This window comes from Lonchura striata, chromosome 4 (assembly GCF_046129695.1).
Source record: "Lonchura striata isolate bLonStr1 chromosome 4, bLonStr1.mat, whole genome shotgun sequence".
Lineage (NCBI taxonomy): Eukaryota > Metazoa > Chordata > Aves > Passeriformes > Estrildidae > Lonchura > Lonchura striata.
The window spans coordinates 49,774,543-49,802,124 of NC_134606.1; the positions used below are offsets into that span (position 1 = coordinate 49,774,543).

Genomic DNA, 27,582 nt, shown 5'->3' on the forward strand with positions numbered 1-27,582 from the left:
CTGTTAAGGTGTAAGGATTGCTGCTATCAAACAAAGATCTTACAGCTATAAATTGCATTATCTAGAACTTTTTATTCTGATTTTGGGTTGTAAATTGATAGGCAAGCCTGGCAAAGTGGGGCTAAGGTGTCATCTGTAGATATCCTGACTCTTTCCAAGTAAAAGAGTGATGGCAGCTATTTAATTGTCCACCTTCTGTCTTTAGGGTGCCAGGTCACTCCAGGAGGAGACTGCCTCTTGCTAGGTGACTGAGTAGGTAGCTCTGCTTTTATTTTTGTTTAGTGTGACACAAAGAGCAAGTATTAATAACAAATGCAAAGGCTTGCCTTCAGTGTGTTCCTGAAACAGTAGTGGAGGTCTACAACAGGGTGCAGACTGTGAGTGGATGCTGAAGGCAGTATTGACCCAGGAGTGCCTGGGTCTTACCACTCCTCTGAGGAGAGGGTTTGGGCAGGCACCTCCAGCCCATGGTGCATCCTCATCTAATCTCCTGATTAGGAGGGAGCCCAGGACCTGAGCGCCCATTTAAGTTATTGCTTCATATATTGCTTCATATAGAGTAAAATGGTTCCTCTGACCCCAAAAAACAGCATTCCTTCCCCAGTGAGAAGCTTTCCCTACCCAAAAAGTAACAGACAATAAGACTGGAAACAATTTTCTTTACACTGTATTTTACCTGTTTTATTTAGGGCATTTTCTGGAAAGACAACAAGCAGACCATTTCATCCCACTGACAGTTTGATTTTTGCAGATTTCTGCACTCTTGGTTTTTTACAACACAAAAGAGTTTGGATTTTTTTCTTAATCTTGTAATAAAATTTTTTTCATGGCAATTTATGAGTTTTTCCTGCCTGCTTTTGTGTTTGGGTTTTTTAAAAATAAACAATTATTCTTGGCTTTTTATTTTACTTCTTTCTTTTTTCTTTTTTTTTTTTTTTTTTTTTTTGTGAACAGCACTTGCCCACCTTGTCCTATAGAAATTAAATCAGATGGATCAGAGATCAGCTGAGCTGGGATGGGGTATATTCTTTTTTAATCTGCAATAATCAAAACTTTTTTTTTCACTGATCCTATGAAGACACTGCTTGAAGTGTGTAAGTAATTTTAATAAGAGGGCCTGTCTGAGTAGTTATTATTTTTTGTGTTGAAATATAAGCCTAACTTACCTAGAAGAAAACATTCTGGCTCTGCACAGGCTTTGCTAGACTGTGCATCCAAAATCTATTTCTTTCAAAATCTTTTCCTTCTTTATAGTTCAGAATTGCCTTAGTGCATGCTCATTTTTTGAAATGCACCTGCCTTGATTACACATAGGGAGACATTTTTAAGACACAACCTTGATGAGCCACCAGTATTGGCTTAACTCTGCTCCTGCTTCTGGTAGCTACAGAAATTGCACCATTGATTTCAATGAGAACAGAATTAAGGCAACTGTAAGTTCATTCTGGAAACATAACCCCATATTGTTAATCAAATGTATTTAACTACAGGAGTTAATAAAAAAAACTCCAAAAGATAAATAATAATAATCAAGTTCTGCCTGCTTAAAAAAACCTCACAAAATCCTTTGAAATCATGTAAAATAAAATCTGCTTTTTTGTAAACAGGCAATACTGAGTAAGCAGGAATTCATGATCCTATCTGGATGTTAATTGTACTTGAATATTTCTACAGGGATTGGCCATAGGCCTAAAACACTGAAATACTTTAAAATACATTTATAAATAATCATTCTTTATACATAATTGTTCTTCCCAGACATCAAAAACACAGACTTCTGTATTCCCCAAGAAAAAAAAAAAAAAAAAGAAGGATTACTTTTGCTTTTGGCACAAAAAAGTAAAAATGAAAAATGGGCACCACCCTAACGGGAGTGCACAGAATGCTACCAAATTGGTCTTTATTTGCCTTAGGGTTTTTTTTTACAAAAGTTTTAAATATAGGTTAATATGTAAACACTGTGCACGCACTGAGAGTTTGATCCTGGCCCGTTGAAATCAATGGCAAATTTCCCATTAATGCAGCAGTGCAAGGTCAAGCTCCATGTTGGTAAAGTGTGTGCAGGCCTAAGTCATTGAGGGATTCAGGAAAGCAGGATCCCAGGTGCTGCTTTCAAAACCAGCTGCCAGCGGAGTCAGACTTCGCGCCGAACACCTTCTTGCACATGTTGGAGTTTTCCTGGTGGAGAGGGTATTCGTTCCCTGCCAGCGTGGCTGCCCTCCCGCTGCTGGCAGTGTAGCGCCTGCCAGAGGGCAGGCTCTCGTACTTGCTCGTGTGAGTCCTGCAAAGACACAGCACCGCGCTCTGCCATCAGCAGGTTTACGCAGAGCTTGCACCCCGTTACAAACACCTCGCACACAGGCGAGGTGGCCCTTCCACAGCGAGCAGACATAGTCAGCAGATGTGCTAGTAGCTGCAGAATAGCAGACACTGTTTTCTTAGGATTTCCTGGAGACTCTCAAGGTCTTTAAATCCTCTCAGGTTTTTAATCATCTTTTGGATGAGAAAAATCTGAATGGAAATCTGGCACAGGCTCTGCAAATGTTATCTTCCTTAGGTCTTAGCAAATAGGGATTAGGAGAGAGCAGTATATCAAATAAAACCAATTTAATTACTATTCTTTGGCTACCGAAGAGCATCTTTTTAACCTTACTGCACAGTTGTTCAGTTTTCAGGAAAACTGGTGCCTTAATAAAGTATGATAGAACACAATGGCTGCAGGAGTACCAGACCAGGTACTTTTGTTGACACAAGTAAATAGCAGATGATAAAGAAAACTTTCCACTTCAGCTCATGAAGGCTTTGCACTTCCTTTCTCAACAGCATAACAGAGAACTACTGCTGGCAAAGCCTGAGGTCACCATCAGATCTGATTGTACACGAGGACACTACTGTCCTGCCACTTAAGTAAGTTCACTTGCAAAATCAAATTAAAAAATTGGACTGAAATGCACATTCAGAGCTGATCAGTTGTGATCTTCAGAAATATTATTTCTGAATCTCAGGGGTAAGGGCCAGAGAGGAACAGGTCAGCAGAGAGGTCAGTGCGTGTAACAGCCTGCACTGCACCTGATCCTGTTAGGCTGGAATTTGGCATCAGTGGTTAATTTTATGTCTATGAAAACCAAAAGTTCCAGCAGCTGGCTGGAGGACACCTCAGAAAGTGTGTGTTCTTAGTTCTTACCTGAATGGAGAGTCCACTCTATCCATCTGCATACAGACCAAAAATGGGTACTGTGAAAACTGCACCGTGGAGATGAAGTCTAAAGCTGTTTCTGTTTCCAAAGTGGTTTCCATACCAGTTTTTACAAAGAAGGAATCCACCTCGGTGTTACCAGCTATAAATATGGCTACCCTACAAAAAAAAATTAAGCATTACAGTTGTTTCAAAGCACATTAAAAAAGAGGAAATTGAATTACAAACAGTCCTACCATACATACATAAAATGCATACATGCCCTCAAAAGAGACTGTTCTTGATGTAAAGGTATATAAATTCACATGAGGCCAGTAGAAACTGGTATTATCCAGGTGGAAAGGAAAAGAGAGGTACAGACATTCTCCCGTGCACATAACTATTTAATTCTATTTATTTAATTGCTTATTTCTAACTCATCTACTAGGTCTTTTATACTTGAATTCATCTCATTGGTGCTACCATGGCTCAGAAGCCTGAGCTGTCTATAGCTACAGCATGTGCTGGGAGTATCTCACCGGTTCTTGACGTTGGTTTTGGATTCGCGGTACCACAGGCTGAACTCCATCCCTCCGGAGATGTCGATGGCCAGTCCACCCAGGAACTCTGCACTGGCTGTGGGCCCAGACTGCAGCTGGATCTCCTGGAGCCATGGGAAAGCACAGGTTACTGACTGCAGACCTCAGAGGTGTCCTTATTCCCTTTGGGGACGCATTTACACCACATGTCATTTTGCAGGAACAAGAAGGAATAGAGGGATTTTCTGAAAGGATGGACAAAACATCCTGATGCACCTCCCTCACTCAAAAATGGGATGAAGCTACAGCAAGGCACCTTGCATCCTTTCCCTGTACTCTGTGTGCCAGCTGGCATAATTTCTGCACAAAGAAATGTGTCACTGCAGGGAATATCATGTCTCCAAGTGCTACCACACAAGCCCCACCAAGGCTGTGACAGCAGTCCAGCTAAATCCCATTGAACTCCTTGCTGGCAGCCCAGCACAGCTGCAGTGCAGCACCCCTGAGCAGACCTGCACTGTAGGTGGCTGCCACTTGTGTAGTGGTTCCAACCCCACCATATTACAGGAGTTATGTCTTCAGCGGCTGGGTGACACCTTAATTTGCATTTAAGGCATTTTCCATCATATATCAAATGTGCTTATGGCTTCATGAAACTTGCAAGGCTGGACTGGATACACATCCATAAAGTCAATTTCGGAAGTGGTAATATAGCTCAGGGTCATGGCAGTTCATTCCTTTTAAGGTTTGACACACAGCCAAGATTTCAAGGTTCACCCAGCTTGGCAATCTAGCTCTCTTTATATAGTTGTCCTGCTTCCCTAAGAAGCAGTGGATTAATTCACCATTTTAAAATAAATATTAATTTGGGAAAAGCTTATTTTGATCATGTGCCTCACATACAGGACACCTTCTCCAGTCTCACAGATGGTTTTCTCCCTCCTCTCAGGTTTCTGTGCCTGTGGTATTCTCAGCACCTGTAATGTTGCAGGCCTTTATAGGACATGTGGGGATGTGAATTTCCTGCCCCTTTTTGATATCCAGGCACTCTAGAAGTCTCTATTCTCTTCTTAGCTATTCAGTAGTCCAGTGGCTCCAACTAATGCTGTCCCAAGATTTAAGAAAGAAGGAAGCAGAGAGTCAGTCTAGCTTCCTTATCCCTACAGCAAGAAGCAACATCAGGGAAGGTTTTTGTTCAGAACATTAAAGTTATCTGGCTGTAATCGAAGACTCGGATAATTATGGTAGCTGTACATGGTTACTTCACCTTTTAGGGTAAGTTAATTATCCTTGAAATTATTTCCTTGACAGAATCAGCTTGGCAGAGCCATCTTGGCAGTCAGTTGCTGCTAAAGTGGGCTTGAGATTTAAAGAATGCAGTGGGCTGGCTGGGGCTTACAAATACAGCGTGACCCCAGCAAGTGTGGTCATATGATGCTCTGATTTCTTATTTTCATCCAAGTTAAAATCATGGATCAAAATTGAAATCTTTCTGAAATCAAAGGGAGTTTTATACTGACTGCAACTGGGTATAAAATACTTCCCTTGTTGATCTGTTTAGGTGTGGACATAAAGCTTGTTTTACTTTATTCTACTTTACTTTTAATTGGGACTGGATTGGTGGGTAGCTGCTAATGAGTCAGGAGGTAACAGTATACATGCTGGCAGAGATATGTACACACAACCAGAGGAGCAGATATTTTTAGATGTATTGTCAAATTGCACCCAAGAATATTAAAGAAGGCTGGATTTACAAAGGCTGCACAGTTCAAGACTTAAATGCTACCTAGAATTAAGCTGTATTTGTCACTGAAACCAGCAGAGAAGCTAAGGAGCACTTGTCTTGTGTTTTACTAGCTCATCTATTTCCTTATTTATAGCTCAGCCCTGTCCTTCGTCTCATGTGCAAATCCAATCCAGGCTGATGGGAGGTGTAAATCACAGGGACCCAGCCTCCTAAAGAGAAGTATTTTCCTTTGCTTTCCTATTTTAAACTTTGTGTCTCATTTGCAGTGGAAAATATAACCCAAAAGATCAGAATCAGTTACTGTTTAAAATGTTGAAATGCTGAAATGTGCCGTGTTTCAATAAGAAAGTGTCTTTATGTACTGCAGTCTTACTGTAATGCAACACAAAGATGGCTGCAACAAGCACTTCTCTGGGAACTGGCTACCTTCCACTGGACTCTGGCTTTCAGTGGCTTCTCTGACCTATTAATACAGTATTTAATTTCTCTGGGCTTCTGGCAGGTGTGTTGCCTAGGAGAACTATTAACACTGCTAAACTTTAATGCAGATGACTTAGGAGTCTCGAAAACAGTTTTATGAGAGCTGTTTATTTTATAGCAGGAACAGAACTTCTGGTTATTCTTAGCCCTCAAACAACACTGTGGCCACACGAAGTGCCAAAATCATGTTGATGTGCTGTTGAGTTGGAGTGTAGCTATAAGACCTTCTTAGAAAGATGGACTGTGCTTAAAAGGCAGCTTAGCCTAAAGCTGTGCTTAGTAGCACTTTCAACCATTCCTGCCCTTGTGTGGTGTGGAGATAAGACTGCTGCCAAGGCTCCCAAAAAGGCAGTGGCTGACTGAAAACACTGCACCATGAAATTGTTAAAAATGGCACACAGTCCCAGCCCTGGCTGCCCCAAACATTTGAGAGGTTCTCCAAAGGCAAGGAATGGACAATTTGCTGGCGGACAGAGCTCTAGGGGTGCCCAGCCAGCTGATTCAGCCTGAGTATGTCTGGAGCTTCGTGCATGCACAGCAGTTGGAAATATTTAGTTCTCTAAATGCTCCCTATGCTCAGGACTAGACATGATTATCTTTCTCACCTCTGCGGTCTGTTTGTTAAATAGGTCACAGTAAAGTTTTTGCCCATAATCTGCGTGTGAACTGTAAAGCACTGTTGGAATGAGCTTTAGTTAGCCATTTTGGGCACTACTTGGGAAGCCCTTTGGACTTAAAATACCATTAGAAGGAGCTGAGCTGGGTTCTGGATGGAGAAACCTATAATGTGCAGAGGGTGTTTCTGTGTAATTTTGCACAGAGTGGATTTCTCATAATCTACTTTTGGCATTTTCTTTTGCTGAGAATTAAATGGGAAAAGCCAAAAGTAAAGTTTGAGACTGCAGGTGTTTAGTGAGCTGAGTACAGCTGTTAAATCCACATGTTATAAGGAGATACCAGCTTGGGAAGAGCAAAGATATCAAACCAAGTGCTGACCCTGCACTTCAAGAGAGATGTCTAGATTCTTAGTCCTCCAATAACACATTATGTAGCCAGTTATATTTATATGTGAATCTATTTCAGCACAAAATTAGCAAATCATTTGGGGTGACAGTTGCATAAAAACTGTATAATCCTCATTTTAATTCCTTGTTTTGCCTAGAAATAAACAGTTGAAATTCGGACTTCTTAGCATTGCTCTTTGAAGGAAAGTTCTCTGATGCATTCACCTGACAATTATTGCCTAACTGGACACAAGGTCCCTGGACAACTGGTGAAGAGGAAAACTTAGGTGACCACATGGGACAATACTGTATTACAAGAAACTGTAGGAGGGGAGGTCATAGGTGAGAGCAATATGAGTTCTCAACAGGAAACTCAGTTGGATTTGCTTTTGTTAAGTTTCTGTTTTATTTTCTAGAATATCTGTTCTCACCTTCATTCTAGGTTGCTTTTCATGTAATTTCATTATGGTTTTTAATACTCATTACTTTTCTATTGCTCCCCTAATAAATACAGCCTGTGTAAGACTGGTCAGGTTTATCAGCATTGAGAATAAAGAAAATAAGGTGTCCTACAATAGCAGAGTGGGGGAGGAACCATCTGTGCTTAAGAGACAGAAAAAGAAGCAAATAGTGTGCTGTTAGTACCTGTAAGAAATCTGTGAGGAGGACAAGTCCTTTCACCACATTCATGGGATCTCCAGTTGCTGAGAGCATTTTGGACATTAGATCACCATACCCTTGGAAAAATGTCACTGGCCTGAGCTGGAAATCAAACAGAATGGCTGACATGCCAGCAAAGGAGTCCAGGTTTTCCTCGCCTTCATCAGGAGTTGCAGCTATTATGGACTCCAGGCCCTGAGCTTCGAGAACCACCTATGAAGGAACAGTGATATAGAATCAATGAAAAAATCCTGCCTGACTCAGTCTATTAACAACACCACATATTTTCTTAATGTCCAAATGCCTAATTCTAATTTATGTAGTTGTAGTGGAGAAGGTATGAGGTTAAGACTTAATGGAACTAGGAAGAGCACTTAGTAAAATGGAAAATAAAATAATCTCATGCCATGTTTTTGCCCTTTAGGTGCTGAGCAGAATTTACCCACATGCAGATCACTAGCCTGAGATTAGTTTTCTTTCAAACACATTTTCACAGTGTGGCAGTTACCTGGATGGCATGAAGTTCAGTGCTTCTGTCGAAAACACGGATGTTCATGTTACTTCTCCGTAAAATGCCAGAGCCAGAGTAGAGGATGTCGAGGCTGTATGTGGATGACACATCAGGACCACCTTAATTAAAAAAGAAAGAAGATACCTGTGACTACACTAGTGGATTAATGAAATGTTTGGGAACACAAAGAGGGTTTAAAGGCAGTCTCATGGTTACATACGAGTGATATATCCAGTGTAGGCAGAGGAAGAGCCCATCTTGGAGAAGCGATCGTAGTTATGGGCACGCATGTCCTTCAGAACTTGCCGAACTGTTTTGCTGTGGGATTTGAAAACAAACAAACAAAACAATTTTTGAGATATAAAAATGTTACAGTACCAAATGTATTACTTTTTGATAGAAAGATCAAATTTGAGAGAGGGTGAATCTCCCAGTAGGAAAGAGGGTCTTCAAAACCCTTACCTTTTCCCACTAAAAATCTGCCCTAACCTGGAGTCTCTCTTTCAATTTCAGGTACTCCCTGCAGTCATAGAAAGAAAGGCAAGCAAAGGTCTTGCTTGAAAATTAATGGTTTTAATGAGAAGATATATATTGATTATTTTTGTTCTCAGACTGTGATGTTTAAAATTTTTCCACATCACTGGTTCTGAAAATATAAAAGCAAGGGACCCATTGAGAGAAGTAAGATCAACAGAAGACATTTTTCACAGTAATGCAAGTCAGATGCCCAATTATTTTTTTGTACCTGTGAAATGTGAATATCTGTTAAAATAATTATATTGAAATTAAGGGATTTATTCTGAAATAACAATACAAGGGACATAAAAATAAGATATCCTTTTATACTCTCCTTAAGTTTTAGTAATTAATGAGAACCTATGTGTTCTTTGTAAGGAAGGCTGTGCTTATTTACACTGAACTTAATGTACCTTGCAGGCATTTCAAAGCGCAGTATATCTTGGATCATGGAGAGCATGTACTTGTTCATTTCCATAGGCAGTTCCCCAATGGAGAGCAGGATGTTTTTCACTTCCATGTAGGATGGGTTACTGTTTAAGATGATGGCAGCTGCTGTGGTTCTCACTGTCTTTTCATGGACTTTGCGAGTCTGGTGGTATATCCTGTTCATTGTTTCCTTCACCTGGTCAGGAAACACATTATTCACTCAGTGCTCATGCAGATGACTAGGAAAAGTACAGATTGGAATCTCATTTATAATATCAGCTTAAGTTAGCTTAGTTAGCTCCATAGCTAAGACTAATACATAAGGATATATTTTCAGCATCATGTTTTTCATGGTCCTTTTGGAATGTTGAGACATGTATAGCTCAGTGACCACAAGGACAAGTGGGACATCTGTTATGTTCTCTCAGCCATAGACCAAATACAGCCTTACACACTGGTTTTCAAAGCAGGGCTGTAAATAGGTAGCAGCACTAAGAACAAATGTGTTATAGATAAGACAGGCATTTTCTTGACTGTTAAGGAAACATGTACTTTAAAAACCAGGAATCTTGTTATTATAATTTTCTAGATAGTGCCTGTGATGGTGTGTCCCTGAGAAGATTGTGACACATCTTCATTACAGGGGAGTCTGTGGAAAGCCACATAGTCCCACTGAATGGCCTCCAGCATGCTCATTGCAGAGCAGCACCCCAACAGCCCTCAATCCTGATGGCCTGGCAGCAGGGATGAAATGGAATGCAAGGTAATGCAGCAGAGGCAGGACCTCTTGTCCCACTATTTTCTATGTATTTTCCAATTCTTGGAGGCTGCAGGTTAAAATGCAGCTGTTTTACCCTTCTCTTAGTTTGTGTGCTCTCCCTGTATGAAAGCACAAGAAGGAACAAGGGTTGCACAGGTGTCCAAGTGCTCCCTCTGGTGAGCAGAGCTCGGTTTCCCCGCAGACTGCATGCCACCTTTGGTGGCTGTGTGTGACCCTGGAGCCGAAGGCTGACAGTCCACCAGTCCATTCCTTGTCTTCAGCATGTCGACTACACCACACAGCTTGGTGCCACCAGCAAACTTACTGAATCTGTACTCAACCTCACTGTCCACGTTGCTGATAACAAGAAATGAACTCTTAATTCACTCTTTAATACAGTCTCCTGCACTTCTTCTCTTGGGCAGTATATTTTCTTACCTCTTTGGTGAGAAAAGAGGGATCGTATCTCTGCAAGACAGTGGCAGCAAGGCTGCTAATGGGCCCTTCTCCTGACTCAGCATACTTCAGGAGTACTGGAATTGCTTCGGGAAGAAGCGCGTTCTTCAGTGCCAGCAGGTACATCTGCACATTGTCGTCTTTCTTGGCCTTCTCCAGTCTATTTAGAATCAACCTTTTGGCTTCCACAACAGCCTAACAAAATCAACAGCACATTAAATGGTGATCATAAACCTCCCTTTTTCCCCTTGCAGGAGTAGAAGGGGCAGGGCTGAGTTCTGGCATGTTTTTGTGGCACAGGGTTAGCAAAGGTTTCATTTGTACATTGATGGCTTCCTTCAAGCATAACCAAAGTGACTGCAGCCACAGTGACACCTGATCCAAAGTTTTATCACTTGCCAGCTGCTCCTGACCTGTTTCAGGGACTTCACAGGTCTTCCTTGTGGGGCCAACAAGTCCCCACAAAAAAAGGCAAGGGAAGTGTTCTTCAGTGCTTCATAACATAATGTTATACAACTACTTGGCAATTAACAAGGGAAATTAAAAGGGTCTGTTCAGGTAATTAAAAGGGCTCTGTATCTTTTCAGCAGTGTGCTGCAGTGCTGAACAACATTGACCCAGCAGTCTTGTCTGATCATTCTCATCACCTAACACCAGCATCTACTCAGTTCATGCTCAGAGTAAAAGTCTTCTATGCATGTTTGGGGCACAGTTGAGTACTCGAATCAATGAATTTTCTTCACCCAGGTGAAATAACCTAAGGTGATTGCAAACAATAAACAGATCCCGAGTTTGCCAGTGTTTCTCTGAGGATATGCAAAGCTTTTGGACAAGGCAGCACAAGCACTCCTTCTGCTGACAGGTTTAGCTACAGAAATGGGAAAAGCCTAAATCTGACAAAGTAGAAGTCATTATTAAAAAAATACAATCCTCTATCATACATAGGAGTTCATGGACTTATTTTAAGTGGGAGAATATGCTTCCCATGTCTGTCATGCTCTCCCAGTAATGTCACCAGGGATCAGTCCCATGTGTTGCAGACCAGAATTTGGGCAGCAGTGACCATCAGATACTCACTGGCAGCTTGCAGCCTTCCCTGTCACACAGCTTTCTAATGAGCGCTCCCATGACAATGACAAGAGTTTCTCTGATTTCTTGACTGGCAACATCCCCCTTGAACTTCTCCTGTCATGCAAAAGCAAAGCTGTTTAGTGTCTCAGTGTAAAAAAGAAAGCCACGCTGCTGTGGGTTCAATAAGCTCCCTCACTTTCTGTGAACATTAATGCAATGCAAGGACAGTGATTACCACGATGGTCAGGGCCCAGGCTAAGCACAGCACAGCTCTATCATTACATATATTACATATAATAACTCTGTGCCATTTTCACCTTCAGTTACATTCAGTGTTTCAAGTAGATTCATCTTGGGGGGGGGGGGGGGTGGGGGGGGGAAGGGATTTACAATTCTGATTACAGGACTTTCATAAGGCAATAATCAAACAATCCTCAAATTATTTTCCTAACATTCAGTATTATGTTTCTTTTTCAAGTAATGGATTCTGGAAATACTTTACAAAGTAAATAGACTTTCAGTCTGGACCTAGGAATGTCTGTAGTTTGCAGGCTCTATGTTAATAGCAAACTTATAGGAAACCCTGGAAGGCATAAAGAAAGGAAAATTAGAAACAGCAACAGTTGTTTCTTGTCTTCCCCTTTGACTGGAACAAGGCATAAGAGCATTAGCTCTATTTGTTGTGTCCTTGGGCTTACAGTTAACGATTTCAGGAGCGTTTCACTGGGGCGAGAAGCAAATCCACAGGCATACAGGAACCGCTCCTGCAGGATAAAAGTGCTTGCATCCTTAAAGTCAAGAAACTCCAGTACAGCTTCCAGTGATTCTGGTGTCTGAGCTGAGGTTACAGCATCCACCACCTGTGGACTACAAAGAAGTGCAAATAAATGAACATTATCATTGCAATGAGCCAGTCAATACTGAAAAGACTTGGCTGCATATTGGGAGAAAGATACTAATGTACTGAAACAGCTCTTCATTGCAAGTAAGAGAACCTTTTATTCTTGTTGGAAAATTGTCCCTGAACTTTCACCTCAAAATGGTACACAAACTCAAACCCATGGATAGTATTTGAACTTATGCAAATAGGAGACCAAAAAGTATTAAAAACTGAACTATCACAAATGTATTGAACTTTACAGGAAAAGGTTGTACATATAAAGATGTGTTTTAGTACTGCATGTACAGTGACACATAGAGAAAAGGCTTCTATGCTACCTGAGTCACTCTCAGGTTTATCTCCATTGCTAACAACTGCTACAATTTATTTGAAAGATCTCTACCATATTACTCAGAAATGCTTTTCAACTCTCAAGTTTCAGTGTGCATGCAGTTTACAACCAAACTCTAATACTAGGACAATTCCCAGGCATCAATGTTCCCCTTGTTTGTTGTATTTCCTATTGAAGGAAACAAATGGGAAGTCTAGAACAAGTTATAGACTGTTTCAGAACAACCATTTGGTTTGAGAACCTTTGGCTAAACTACAAAGCATGTTGGCCTTGCACTGTAGATACAACCCTGGTGGCTGAAGGGTGTACTGAAAATTTATTATTATACAAGAACAAACAAAACGTAAAAAAAAAATCCTTTTCCTGTAGACAGTACTGAACACTGGGTTTGCATTGCTAGGACATCACCAGTAGAACTCAATCTCTGTATGCAATTTGCCCTTCTGCATTTTCCAGCAATTTAAAATTTGAAAAAGCTTGTTCATGGTAACTTACAGATATTCTTTATTTTCACTTTTAATAATTTTAAGTATCTCCTCTTTTGTAGCTTTTCTGATGTTCTGAATGAAGGACAAAAAGCTTTTTGCTGCTTCAGGTTTGGAAATTTTGTCAGGATGCATTTGTTCTCTGATGCTCTGCCAGTGCTCAGAAAGCTGCAAAACAATTCATATTATGTCAAATCTCAGATTGTGGTTTCATTTCTCAAAATCAGACTAAATAAATCCAGATATGTAGGCCAGCTGTTGCTCAAAGTAGCTGAAATCCAACAGACTGATGATCCTTTAGCTCAGTATTAGGTAATTTATGATATCCCAGCACAAATATCTTAGAAATCTTTCTATAGCTGTCTCTCTTCCAACTCTTTAGTATTTTCCTGATGTTGTACATGACCTTAACTGCAATCTCTTTTGGTGCAATAAAATTTATTTCTACTGTAACTGGAATAAAGTGAATTATTTTCTCTTGCAAATTTACTATGCTTTCTGGTAAATATGGTGTTTTCCTTATGTTCCCATTTTTTCCTAAGTAGATTTTTTTCTTAAAAAGGAAGATGCATAATCCCCAGTTCACCAATTAATCATGTTTTTTGAGAAGATGGTAATTTTGGGTTAGTACAGAACAGGACTAAATGTCCAAGAAGTTATTCCCATTTTTTATTCATAAACTTTCATACAAAGAGATTTGTAGCTATTGTACAAAATGAAAGGTAAAATGATGGTTGCTGTATTTATTCCCATACCACATCTTTTACCTGAACGAGCCAACATGGTAGCAAAGCACTCATATCTGTCCTTCCACATACACTCCCAAAAGAAACTGGTGCCAGTATTTTGACCTTTCTTCTCTCCCTCGCCTTTGCCTCTGTTATCTCAAGTTATCCACATTCCTAGGTGAAAACTCAGCTGTTCTTTGCAGCAGTCTTTACTGCAGTTTTCCTGAGTGGGAAATAACAGTAGCACCCATCTGACCTTCACTAAAATTGTTCCCCTCTGTGGATTTTGTGTTGGGCAATAGCACTTGAACCTGCTGGCAATTAGAACTATCATTCATCAGTACAGAGTGCAACTTCTATTGACTGTAACAAACAATAATTAGGCAACAATGATTGAGACATAGGATATTTCCTGTGGATTAATGACCATCTGGGAGGAGCTCATGTTCTGAGGCACAGATGGGTCTTTTAACCACAACTGGTAATTAGTGCTTAGCACCAAGGTCAGTGTTGCTATTACTGAATGAAATTGGATAAATATATAGGTCACTTTTTATTCCCCCTGTTGAAGTTGCACCACAGTCCAGAAAAGAAACCCTTTAACCTCATTACTCCTATATTTTCTCCTGTGCAGAGCCCAGCTGTGTGGGCTGCTCTTAGTCAGTTTGGCCCATACCCTAGAGACAAGCAAGGTGAGAGATGCAAGCTGGAGCCATCTCAAGAAAAGGAGAGTGGAGACCAAGCCTTCCTTTTGGGGGTGCTCAGGAGCAGCTGCCATCTCCTGCAGTGACCATGGCATTAAAAACACTGTTCACAGTTGACTTTTCTGAGGGCCCTCATTCTCCTGATGTGCACGTCAGGCAGTTTGGATTTAATAACACAAACATTCAGCCACAAGATGCACACACTTCCACACGGCAACTCAGCAGGGACACAGACCTGTGTTTCTCTGACAGAGATCAGAACAGAAGTCTTGTGGGCATTCTAGGAAAACTCCAGCCAAATCAAGAGGTTCTAAACCAAATAGGAGTTGATTTTGAATGTCAGTGCATGACAGCTGTTTACCAATGTACAAAGGGTGGCTGCACAAGACAGAACAAACCCACCTCACCTTCACAAGGGGCAAGAATCTTTCCCCATATGAACCATGAGCATAAAAGAGTGTAAGATACATGAGCTCTTCTGAAAAGAGGATGCTTTATATTGTCTAAACACAGAAACCTAGACCTAATTTTAAGTGCAAACATTTGCCATAACCTCAGAGAAGCTAGTGCTGCTGTCTGGGAAATGAGGGTAGTAATGGTTATTTTATCAAATTCATAAAGATAGATATAAGACCTGTTACAATTTTAAAAGGGCTTTGAAAATGTAAAACTCTAAGGCACAGCATGTCAGCAGGGCATTAATGTATACTATGAAATATAAGTACCATATGCTATGTTGCTGCTTTGGATACAGTGTTCTGTTTATAGAGCCCATCTTTTCATAGCAGTTACTGAAAAATACAGTGAGAAAGCAGAACTTCATTCTCCTCATGCCATTAGGTTTATAATGACATAGCTCAGTCCCCAGGCAGTGGGGAATTATACCCTGTGTTTGTTATTTTGGTCTGAAAATTGTAACTGTTATGACAAACTCAGTCCCAAGTGACAAATTGGTCAGCACAAACACCAACAGGCAGAGTCAGGGAAAAACCACCTGTCCTTAAACTGTTTAGGATGCCTTGATAGTCCGTGCTCAGAACTCCTCCAGTGCACGTGCAGCATCATTTCTATGTTCCCCAAATATGTGTTTTTGGTCTTCTCCGTGGCTCCACAAGAATTAGACAAGAAAAAATATCACAGTGTAATACTACTTCCAAATAACTAGCAAAAGTTCCAATACAGGAACATATTTGTGCTCATAAAGTGTATCTCTGGAGGACTAAAATTATGTGTGCTGAATACAAGCTGTATCTTGCTTATCAACACCAGAGAATAATGGTCCTTAAAGTAATGTTCCCATTGATTCCTCAGTGGTAATAGCATTAATACTGTTTGCTCACAGTCACTGTAGTAATCTATTTAGCTTATGATGAACATCATTAGTAAAACAAAAGTTGATGCATTTACAGTACCATGCTCTTAGCCTTCAGATGTCTTAAATATAAAAAAAACAAGGCAATGTGTTTCCCAGGAAAAAATGAGAACATTATTGGACTTCCCAAGAATACTAAAGCCCCATTTTATACTTGCAAAATACCTATAAAATCCTTTAAACAAAATACTTCCTCGGGGTCAGAAGAGGTTAAATATATTACCAAAAAATGCTTATCCTGCCTGAGGAATGGCTAATGAACTTGAATTCATAGGAACAGTTCAGCTCCTCCATGACAGAACTGTTTACAAACACCAGTCAGCCATCTAAAAATTATTTTTCCATCCAGAGGAAATATGCTTCTGCCAGCTCAAGGCTGACAAAGGTGAGATAAAACAACAGGGTGTTGTATTTTCTAGTGATCTGGAGAAATATTGCAGTCTTTAAAAGAGAGCAAAAAGGTTGGTACTTTTAGTGGTAGGTCTTACGACACTCTTATGGGGTGAGCACCATTGCAACACTTCCTAATCCCTACTCCAGAATGTAATTTATATTGCTATGCTGGACCTGTCCTAGTTCTGCTTGAACAGAAAATTTGCTTTCACACTTGTCCTGCTCAGCTAAGCAACCCGATGTCCAATGAACCTGTGTTTACTTACTGAAGGGCACTTTTTGCATTCAGATTTCACTGGCTCTGCTTCCAGGGGCACAGCAACATATTTGGGGTCCAAGGTCTTGATCACACCAGCGACTTGCTTTGCAGCGATCAGTCCCATCCCAGCTTGGACTGACTTCAGTTCCAGCCTCTGCCTGTACATCCACACAGTGAGGAGACCATTAGAGCCCAACCATCAGCACAGAGATGCAAAAATCACACCAAGAGAAAAAAAAAACCCCTCCACAGACAAAAAAATATAGAATACAGACTGATTGAAGTCTTATTTTAAAATGTTCAAAACATGGCAAGTCTGTGGGGTTTTTAAGGTAACAGAAATAGCTGATACCAGCAAAACTACTGCTAGAGTTATGTGCAATAAAATACCCGTATGAGAGACTTTCTAAAGCACAGGTTTATAACACTTGATAAACAGCCTTCAGTATTCACATATATTCTGAAATGTTGCGTATATTTGCTCTTAAAAGATCTGGAAAGTGAGATTTTTGAATGTACTTTTTTTTTTAAAATATCTACTGTTTCTGAGATGCCTGAATCATTTATCTTGTATGAGCATTTCCACACTTTCAGTGCTTTGGAGTCTGGAGTCTAACACAGATCTAGGTTTCACTGTTGTTTCCTTTCTATGCAGTAGATTTTATTTTCTATACTTCTAAACTCTCACATGCTAGAAGTGGAAATCCATCAGAAGTATTTCTTGAGAACTGAGAAGACAGAACACCTATAGCAGTAATGGGTAGATTAAAAGGGTTTGGCCAATTCCTGCTGTTCCCTGTTAGCTTCTTATAGATGCCATTATTTATTATTTGCAGTGTGGTAAAACCCTTAATTGAAGTTCGACCTGATACTTGGCACAGTTGGACCAGTATATGGATAAAAAGGAGACCTAAATCCTTACCTGGAGAGTTCACAGCCTTCGATCTCAATCCTAGAAGACCTACACATATAACCTGACTTGAACCACTAGTCCTGCTACCATCAATGACAGTCCAATTGCCCAACTTACTTTGAAACTATTTTGGCACCTGTTTTTCGTCGGTAATTCACAACAAAAGCGAAATTTTCTTCTGCCTTAATGGATTTAATGAAACTGTCTTCCAGCACATAAACTGTAGCAGATGTGGCTTTTGTACTGACATCCAAGATCTGAAAGTAATTAAAAAATAAAACAGGAAGAGAGCTATTCAACAAACAATGAATCAGAAAAGAGCTCACCATTCCAAATGAGGGCAAGACTTGAAGTAGAGCCATATGAGGAAGATGCATATAGGCTGGCCTCTCAAATTAAGCCTATGAACCGGGTTTTCAAGTATTCCCTCTGCAGTAAGAAGTCACTCACTTCTACAATGTGCTTCCAATTTAGTATGTAAGAGGGTAAAAGACAGTAGGAGCAGGACAGGAAGCTATGGAGCAGGCTGCAACTGAGAAAACATCCAGTACTATATTTAGTTTAAGATATGCTTTAAATAAGACAAGAATTTTTTTCTAGAGAAATGTCTTGTAAATGACATTGTCATGCTAACACTCAGATCAAACAAGATGATTTGCTTTGCTTGTTGCTTTGTAAACAAGATTATGTCTTTGTGGTAAGTGTAAAAATTGGGAACCGAGTCATAGTGTTAACGCAGTTTTATTAAGAGAGTGTGTGCTGTCTTTGTACTTCTCTGAGAAAGGTCAGTTTCTGATGTGGAGAATCTCAGTGCCTTCAGCAGGTGTCCAGCCTGCCCTCAACAGTGACTACGTAGAAAGACATTTACTAACAGTGGAGGACCACTAGGGCTGTAGTAGGGCTTCAGTTACATCTATGGCACATCCCCTGTATTACACCTGTGCATTAGGGAAGCCTTTGACCTTCCCAGCAAGCCTGACCAGGCTCCATTCAGGAGTCAGCATCTTGCCTGGCACTTACAGTAGATGGGGAAAAGGTTACTATTATCACTATGACTGCACCTGTATCAGCTGAGCCTAAGTGGTTTACACCACAGGAGAATCCATTCCCTGTTCTCTCCTTGGAAACTACATATGACATTTGGGCTAGTAAAATTACAAAATTTACATATAGAAATTGCTTACTCTAATGCAAGAAAGACTTCTGAGAAGATGAGTAGTAACTGCTAGAATATATTTCAAATAGGAAGAATAGATTTTATTTTGTTAAAGAAATCATACCCGGCTGTGGCTGGTAAATCTTTTCTTTTCTATTTCACAGGAGTCCAGGTCTTTTATTTTAGTCACTTGATCTTGCCGCACATGGTAAGTAGTACTGCATTTCCCAGAAATGTCCACCTTGGAAAACAGAGTTAGATTAGCACAATTTCTTGAATTTATCTTTGGGACCCCCACAACACCTTCCAAAGATGAAGCATTTTCTCCACTGTTGGAATCCTGTACCTGAGATGCTGCACTGCTTGGGTTTATTTAACAGTTTTGAGGTTGTCAGTGGTTCTAACAATCTGCTTTGGATTAGCAGGGGTACTGTTCATTAGATGGCTAGGAAGAAAAGTAACAATGGTTGTTTAAACAAAATAATTAGGAAATACCAGGTAGCTCACACTATACTCACAAATTTGAGTTAAATTCGAGCTTTCTTCAAGGGGACAGACTTAGAAATTTAACAATGGAAGGCAACTTAAATGGATGCAGCTAAATCAGTGCTGACTTTGTGTGGGTACTTGGATTTAGAATGGGACTCCACTGAGTTGAATTTAGGAATCAACCACCTTTAAACGGCAGTATAATCACTTTTATAGTGACCTGGTTTAAGGTGGTTTATTACCAAATTGTGCTAAATTTATAAAGGCATTTTAAATCAAATGAATTGCACTACTTTATGCTAATTGCAGCAATTTGATTTGTGTCACCAAATATTCAGAAGACTGTCTTTACATCCCTGACCTCATATGTGATCAAAGCACTGATTTCTATCACAGTTCACTCTTTCTGAAGTCAGCAGAAGCCACAGGTCTGCCTTCCAGAGCAGATCAGACTCTGCCTGTTCCTCAGGTGATGATAATCTTGCCTGATAGAGCACCATACCTCACGAGAAGAGCCAGAGTGCAGCTGTAGCTGGAAAAGGCTAGCCAGACCTCTCTTAATGTTCTGAGTAAAACCAGGTTCATTTTGATATGAGTAGAAGGTTTTGACCTGTAGGAATGGAGGGAAAAAAGTATATAAAAAGCATTCAAAAGTGTACAACAGATCTCATTAAATTAGAAAGGAATATTGAAGATCCACTCTAGAAAAACTACCTTTATTTTTTTCTTTTCTCATTAGGAAGTTGAATTTGGATCTGTTATTTGCTTATTTTGAGCAAACTGCAGAGGCTGCAGGGCCTGACAATAACTGTACAAACATGTTTTGGCCTTCAGCTCAACCTAAGTACAATTTCAGTGCAGTGAGCATCTCTCCTCCTGGAATTAGAGAGAATTTAGATGGGAAATGGGAAACTTTTCATAATTTCACAGGCAACTCATTTTTCTGCATCATCCTCAGGTAACCACTCCCCACAGGGGCATAATATCTGTTGCACTTTAATCACAAGTTACAAAAACTCAGGATGAATCATAGGTAAATCACAGATAGAACAACTTCAATGACGTGTCAAACATATCACAACCTTTGCACTTCATGGGTCAACTATTGTGCTTGAGCCTCTCCTCTGGTAAGGAGACTTTGCACCTCCACTTTGCATTCAAGATGCTTTAAAAGTGCCCCTTTATCTGGAACTGTAACTATAATCAGTGTGTTATCTTGGGGTAACCCTGAAAAGTGAAATTACTGTGCCAGGGATGAAATTGTCATACCACAAAGAAATCATAAAAGGAGTGTATAGACCCTACTACCTGAGAAAAAACCCAGGTTTTAATACTACATCTTAGCCTCAGCATGTGAAAGTGTGCAATGTATGAGGAGCAGATGCATTCTGAATGTGTTCTTCTGGTACCTCTGTTCTCATGTAGGGATGTGTACAGTTCACAGCCAGCACTGTCCTGTTTCTTTTTATGTTGTGTAAAAGTGATGACAGGGCTGAGTCTGAAAGTTACTGAGCAGGTCTGATAGCAGCTGCAATTCAGCAGGCTGAGCTGGTGGCCAGGGTATGTGCTCAGTGCCTATTTACAGCAGGAGGTAAAGATCCTGCTGGGATAGAGTGTCACAGCCCTCACTCTACCCTGCAGATGGGAAAAGGGAGTGTGACCTTCAACCTTCCTTCTTTCTCACAGCCCCTCTGCCCATGCCCCACCTGCCAAGCAATGCTTGGGTGCAGGGGGGGAAATGGGGCTCTTGGCCTAATGCCACAAGCAACAGGAGGGTGAAGGACCAGGGGCAGGAGGCAGGAACAGCCATGGCTCAAGCCTCACCACTCCCTGGCCAAAAGAGCAGGCTGAGTACAAGGGCAGCTCTCATAAGCAGCTCTGCAGGGAAAAAGAGAGTGGGATGGATGTACTTGAATCTCCTTCTCAGAGAAAGTGTGTCAGAGGAATGGGGACACTGAGAGCTACAAATGAACATGGGTGCTCCTGTGCTGGGACAGTGTTCTCTCAGGACAGGATATAAAACCCAGGCACATATTGAGACACATCTGCTCTCTGACCATTCTCTTCTGATCTTTGGATTGGGGGAAAAATATGTAAGGCTGTAGCTCTTTCAGCATCAAGCTCATTAATTTGGCACCATTGAAACTGCAGGTGACACAGAAGTAAGAAAACCAAAGAGCTGGGAAAAGCAATGCTGGTAAAAAAAATACTTGATAATGGTTTCAAGTTATTTAAATTGTTCCTCACAGACTCAGTAGAACATCCCTCATGAAAAATTCTATCTTCTTTTCTGCCTTCAGATCTTGGACAAAATCCTACCCTTGCTGAAGTCAATAGCACAAATCCCACACAGCAATTGTGCATATATCCACATGTGTACCTATCTTTGTGGACAATCTGCTCTTTACTTACCCATTGTGTGGTGTTCTCAATACACAATAGGCTTGGGCTAGAAGGTAAATCACAGTCTGTTCTAAACTACTGTATTTCACACAGAATGATAGGACACAATGGGTTATTAAAAACACTGAGTGAATAGTGAACTGGTAAATTCTTCAAGTCTGTTACAAAAGTTATGGGTCGTGTTTCCTTAGGTGTAGGGAGCGCTGGGCTCCAGGATGGTTTAGGTGAATGGAGATGAGAAATCTCTGAAGGCTGCTCTTGGGATATAAGGTTTATTAGGGATGGAGAAAGGTCCTGCTTGGAGGGGATGGGGGAGGGGAGAGACAAAAGGATGCTCTAGGAGGGGGTGGAGGTCCTATGAGGGGGGAAGATCCAAGAGAGGGGAAGTTCCAAGAGGAGGGGGAGTTCCGAAAGAGCATCTGGCCCCTCGGAGACCCCTTATCAGGGGGCTTCAAGGTGGGCTGGAACAAGGCTTGGGCCAATGTGGTTACAGACACTTGATGTTTTAGGGGAGGGTTACAGGTGCAGGGTGAACCATACGTTTTGGGGGTGAGATGGAACAGTCCATTTGACTTTTGGACTTATCTGTAGGTAAGGATACTGTCCAGCCAGTACGGAGGATTGTTTTCATCCTGGCTGTATTATTATGAAAAATTATATTTATCCATCCTTCCCAACACTTAGGGACTGAATTTTAAAAGACAGGCTCTTACTTTTCCACGGACTAGCTCAATCAATATGGGCCTCTGTAAAGCCTCCAGATACTCTTTCCCGATGATCTTCTCCGTGCTTTTTCCTTTGAATATGTTTTTAGCAGCTGCACGTTCATTCACGTTTTCAACCTGAACATCCTTCATCTAGCAAAGTAAAAGCAGAGAAAATTAATGTAGAGAGCAGTGTAGAATTGGCCTGGAGTAGACTAGATAGACTAAATCACATAATAAATGTTCTTTATTTCTGCATTTCTGGTTCTAATTATTAATCTCCCACGATTACTATGTCAAAGTTTACAAAAGAAGACAGTGCTCTCCACTGGGGAAATAAGTGCCAGAAAATCTCATCAGAAAGCGAAGCACCAAACCCAGTTTCTATTTAGAAATACTTGCAGCTACAACTGAGGACAATATATTGCCCCTTGGGTAAGGGCTTGCACACCAGTTGTTTGAAGCTATAGGTGCTGTATGAAGCAATTTCTAAATACAGGAGATATTCTGAAGTTCTGGCTTATGATGTTAGATAGATATTTGTGAAATCTTATTCTATAGGAATTAGATCATCAAAGCAGCTGGGTTTAGTTGATGAGACTGGAAAAGAAAAGGTTTAGCTCATGTTCTGAAAGTGAGTTCTCTGAGATTAGATTAGCAGCTAGATAAGTGCAGAAAACATTGTGTATGTTTTAAGTTGTCTGATGGCAATAATTACCGTAATTTTGACCAGCTGGTCATCATCATTGTCAGGATTTCTCCATAAGAGGTTGACATCCACACCAGAAGAAATCCGATATCCTGCACTTCTCTGCAGTGATGCTTTCACCCGATCAACATAGACTTCAGCTGAGTAAGCAAACTTATATAGCTTGTCATTATTTAGGCTTGGCCCAGTAGTGTGCCCTGTTTGGAAAGCAAAAACAAATAGCATTTTAGAATTTACCAACTCACACAATTCACCATTTTCTCTAAAAAATCTATAGAAAAATTAAAAATTTAATTACAAGCAAAAGGTTTATGGGACTGATCCTGCTACTCTTGATTACAGAGGCTGTCTCTCTGAAGCAGCTGGGGTTTTTTGTGATTGACACTGATCATACATATTTAACATATGAAAGGTAACAAAATCCTTTGTTCTAGCTCTTTAAGACTGTCAGATTCTTTTCTTCAGCTATGTTAGTATTACAAATTAATCCAAAATTACTTGCAACTCAAAATACTGTTAGTAATCACATAATTTGTGTGCTTAGCAATGTGAAATGCACTGATGTGATTTGTTGGAGCCAAATCATTCTCCTCATCTTTTGAACATTTATTGGGAATCTTTCCATTGAGTCTTGCCCAAGGGTGACATGAATTTGATGAAAACATTAAGAATGTATTTTTTATATAAAATAATTAAGCTATTGTTCTTTCAATTAAATAATTGTTCCCATAACTGTGTCTATGATGTTAATTTATATATTTTAAGGAATGCAAAAGGGAAGAGAAGGGAAAATAAGCTGGCTGTACACTAAGTGCTCTTAACATTCTCAAAGCAAACACACACAGAGTGACCTTAGGTGCTATCTGTAAGCAGTACAGCACCAGCTTCACACACCCAAATGCTGCACCACTGAGTGCACTGGAAATTTCTTCATGGAGTTCAGGAGGTACAGAGAAGAAACAAGTTCACAACAGAGTTAATCTAAGAAACACAAAGTGCTGTCCTCAGGGAGATGCATCACAGTCTTATGACAAGTGCAGGGAAGGGCAAGGGAAAGAAGAAAAATCTCTCATAACATCTCAGAAAAATTCTTAAGCATGCTGTAATGGAATCAGTGTCTTCAAAGTCCCCTGCAGAGATTCATCAGGCTATGCTGATTTATGTTATATCCCTCTGTTTTATCTGACTCAAATAAATTTCAAATCACTGCATTGATAGAAAGGAAAATCAGTCTTCTTTCACTTTAATATTTTAAAGCCCACTTAGGTGGGTGCACCAGGTAGTTCTATCATGGCTGGATGGATACATTCTGCAGTTCTTAAAGAGTCCAAAATCCCTGCTTCATTAAAACTTTGCTCACATAATTCCCCTGTTGACTCAGATACCATTGCAGTGGATTAAGGTCAGCTTCAAAGAACCTTTCCCTAAGCAAAATGGACACTCCAGCAAGTTTAATCTGTTGGTTGTGTAAGTTGGCAAAGCTACAGAACTAAATAGACTTTATGCCAGCTGGGGATGTGGTGCTGCAGGTCTGGTGATCCCAATGGGCTCAGCCTGTTCACATGTGAGAGGCTAAAGCTGTAACTATTGACTGTTTCCCAGGGAGGTTGAAGGATTCATGTTGGCACAATGGGGCTTGTCTGCTTTTGCATGTCTTGTGTGTCTGTTACAAAACAAAGTCACCAAGAGGCATGCAACACTTCCTGGAGGTTTACTGTGAACTCCCTATCCAATTTCCTTCCCCAATAACCTGCTTTGAAGCTAATTTACCCTTGAGAGCAGAGGGTGCTCAGTGCCTGCTCAAAAGTGGCTATACCTTTCAGGGACACCCCAGGTTCCCTGCAGTCCCTTGGAGCCAGTTGCTTCTTAGTTCAAAATGTCCTTCATTTGCAGCAGAAACTGCAGTGCAAAGGACTTATTATTGACTGAGATTTTAGGAATACCACCCGCTAGGTGCATTCTAAACACAGTCCTATCTAAAGGAAAAAAGTAGGGGAATAGCACATCCAAGAGAAATTATCTGGGTGCTCAGCAACAAGTCTCTTATTAGTTAAGGCGCATGTTGTGGTTTTGCTTCCTCCCTATTCTCAGTTAAAAGCACCTTTCACCTACCCTCTTCCTTTCCCCACAGCTTAACATATAAATGGTTTTATTCCTTTGTAAGAGTTCCTTCCCTCCTCCTCCCTTTTAGCATTTGCTTGTCCCCACATACAATAGAGCTGCTCCATCCTAAACGAAACATATGAGCAAATGATGAAGAAGCTTCTTACAAGTATCATGAAAGAAGTGAATAATTGCAAAGTATTCCTGGGAGCTAGAAGAACATGAGGTTTTGAAAGCTGTCACCAATTCACACATAGAAAACACTGCAGGAGCCAGGACAGAACACACCCTTAGTTTGCCAGACTGGGAAAGGGTAGGCCAAGAGTGGACCATGATAAGCAGCAGGGATGAGGCAGTATTGAAAGTAGTCCCAAAGAGTTAGCACTTATCCCTGTGGAAATGGGGAACCCAAGAGAGACAACTGAATAGAGTGGTCAGGCTGAGAGGCAAGGGAGATCTTGACAGATGACAGACAGAGGCACAGGGTCACTGACCAGAACCAGTTCTCAAAACAACACAACTAAATTTTCATGCCAACTTCCATGAAGAAAGCACCAGTACTTTTTAACAGAAATACTGCAAAACCTTTCTGATATAAACTTTTCTAAATAGAAAGTCACACTTTTAGAAGCTCCTTCCTTTGTATTCAGCACAGCACTGGAATCCTTGCTGCCTGTGCAGCCATTGACATTTCAGCTGATGGCAAGTGTCCCACTTGCTGAGAAGGAAGGAGAGATGGACACACAGACTGCCATCAGCCCAGCCAAGCTCTCTGGGGGTCAGAAGTGCTGCTTCCAAGGTGGAGTGCATAACACATAGTTTGACTAGTAATGTTAAGTGTCTGTCATTAAGGGTAACATGCCAAGTCTATAATTAAATCATGATACTGTATTATACAGAAGGTTACACTGCATGAGTAGAGACAGCTGTCAAGTCCTGTGCCTTTTATTAATACATATGGCATGCGCAGCATGTGTGTCTCTAACTACTTGCTAGCTCTACCTTCATAAATCATATTTGCCACTATCTCTGACACCAGATAGCTTTAAAAAGCAAATCCCATCCACTTATTTGAAAATATTTTTCAAGTGGAACTGCAGTAGGAAAGTTTTACGTGTGCTGACCTACCTGAATTGAACACAATAATGTTTCAGTATTTCCAAAAGGCAGCATGGCCTGATGAAAGGGTAAAACACTAATCCTAATCCCAGCTCTCACAATGAGGCCCTAAATGGTCTTTGGGCCAGTAATTTAGCTCTCAATCTCTCTGCACAAGAGACAGAGGAAATCTGGCAGAGCTGAAGGGATGACTAATTAAAGAGAAAATGCTTGCTCAGTATCCTGGGGAATCTGACAAGCAAATATTACTTCACATCAAGAAGCTTTGCTTAATTGATATTAAGGGGAAGCTGGGAAGATCAGACACCAGAAATGTGGCATATTGGTACCTAGCCATAAACTGAATGTGGCAGTCTCATGAAATAAACTCACAGGTAAAGGCACTGTTTGTAAATTTCTCTCCTCTATAACTCCTGAGGGTATATAGAGGCAGGGAAGAAGGAAGGTTGCTGCTCTGTGCTTACACAGTGTCCTAGATTCCCTGAAGAACGCAGGAGGTGGCACCCATGAGGGCATCTCTACAGCCTTTATAACAGCTTAACCCGGGATGGTGTGCTTCCCCTGCTTCCCCTCATGATGAAGACATCCTCATTAAACTAAAAACTCATGTTATAAGGCTGCTGTTGCTCTAAATTTAATATGAAGTTGTACATGAAGAGTCGCTACTACAGACACCTTTCCTTGCTTCATACATTGGCACTGCTGAAGCAGACAGTCTCCAAGATTTCATACCGTTGACTTTGTCAGGACACCTGAGTAAAGCTCTGCTCATAGGATTTCTGCAGACATCCATATTTTCAAGACTTACTACAGAGCAATGTTCTCATGAAACTAACAGGGTGCTTCTTACTGGCTTCAGTGGTAGCTGAGTCAACTGCTCAGAAGCTGAAACCTGGACAGCCCTGAGGACTTCCTGGCTCTGCTCCACAGAGCATTCCATGTGTTTAACTTCTGAGCGTGTGAAAAGTCCCTTTGAAGTCAGTGCCCCCACATTATATCCTGATTAAGCAAGTTCAAGATCTCTGATCTCCTGGTCACACCACCGGCCCTGTGCACTTGAAAACATCATCTCCTCCATCACCTCTGCTGAGAGGAATGCCACAAGCACTTAAACCTAGCTGCTAAATGCATCTTGTATTACTCAAGCATGTCTGAGTAAAGCTGATAATTTTTGAGGCAAAACAGCAATCTGCATACACACACTGGTTTTGCCTCTGCTGAGGCAGAAGCTGAACCAAGCCCAGTACAGACCTACCTTTAACAGAGGCTGAGTAGGTGGAAATGATGCAAAGGAACAGCACAGTGAGAAGAATCATGCTGGACTCTGTTGAGCTCCTGACTGCAGCATGAAGTGTGAGAACCTCCAAGAAGTGAGCTGAGAGTGGAGCTTGCAGAGAGAGCCACAGGCTCAGCCACACTGTTTATCTAGATATAGTAAAGGTCAGATTCCAAATTCCACACTCAG

The 27,582-nt window shown here is 40.9% G+C and overlaps 1 protein-coding gene across 1 annotated transcript; it reads right to left on the bottom strand.

Moving 5' to 3' along the window:
• Nucleotides 1-654: 654 nt before the first annotated feature.
• MTTP (microsomal triglyceride transfer protein) lies at nucleotides 655-27,554 on the bottom strand. Its single transcript, XM_021550285.2, has 18 exons — nucleotides 27,373-27,554; nucleotides 22,905-23,092; nucleotides 22,196-22,339; nucleotides 19,582-19,689; nucleotides 18,715-18,831; nucleotides 17,552-17,691; nucleotides 16,529-16,679; nucleotides 13,076-13,233; nucleotides 12,047-12,215; nucleotides 11,355-11,462; nucleotides 10,260-10,472; nucleotides 9,046-9,257; nucleotides 8,337-8,434; nucleotides 8,114-8,235; nucleotides 7,591-7,818; nucleotides 3,715-3,839; nucleotides 3,185-3,355; nucleotides 655-2,281 (listed from the first exon to the last, which is right to left on the bottom strand). The coding sequence occupies exons 1-18, from the start codon at nucleotides 27,431-27,433 to the stop codon at nucleotides 2,113-2,115; spliced, it is 2,682 nt and encodes an 893-aa protein (XP_021405960.1). The 5' UTR covers nucleotides 27,434-27,554; the 3' UTR covers nucleotides 655-2,112.
• Nucleotides 27,555-27,582: the final 28 nt, after the last annotated feature.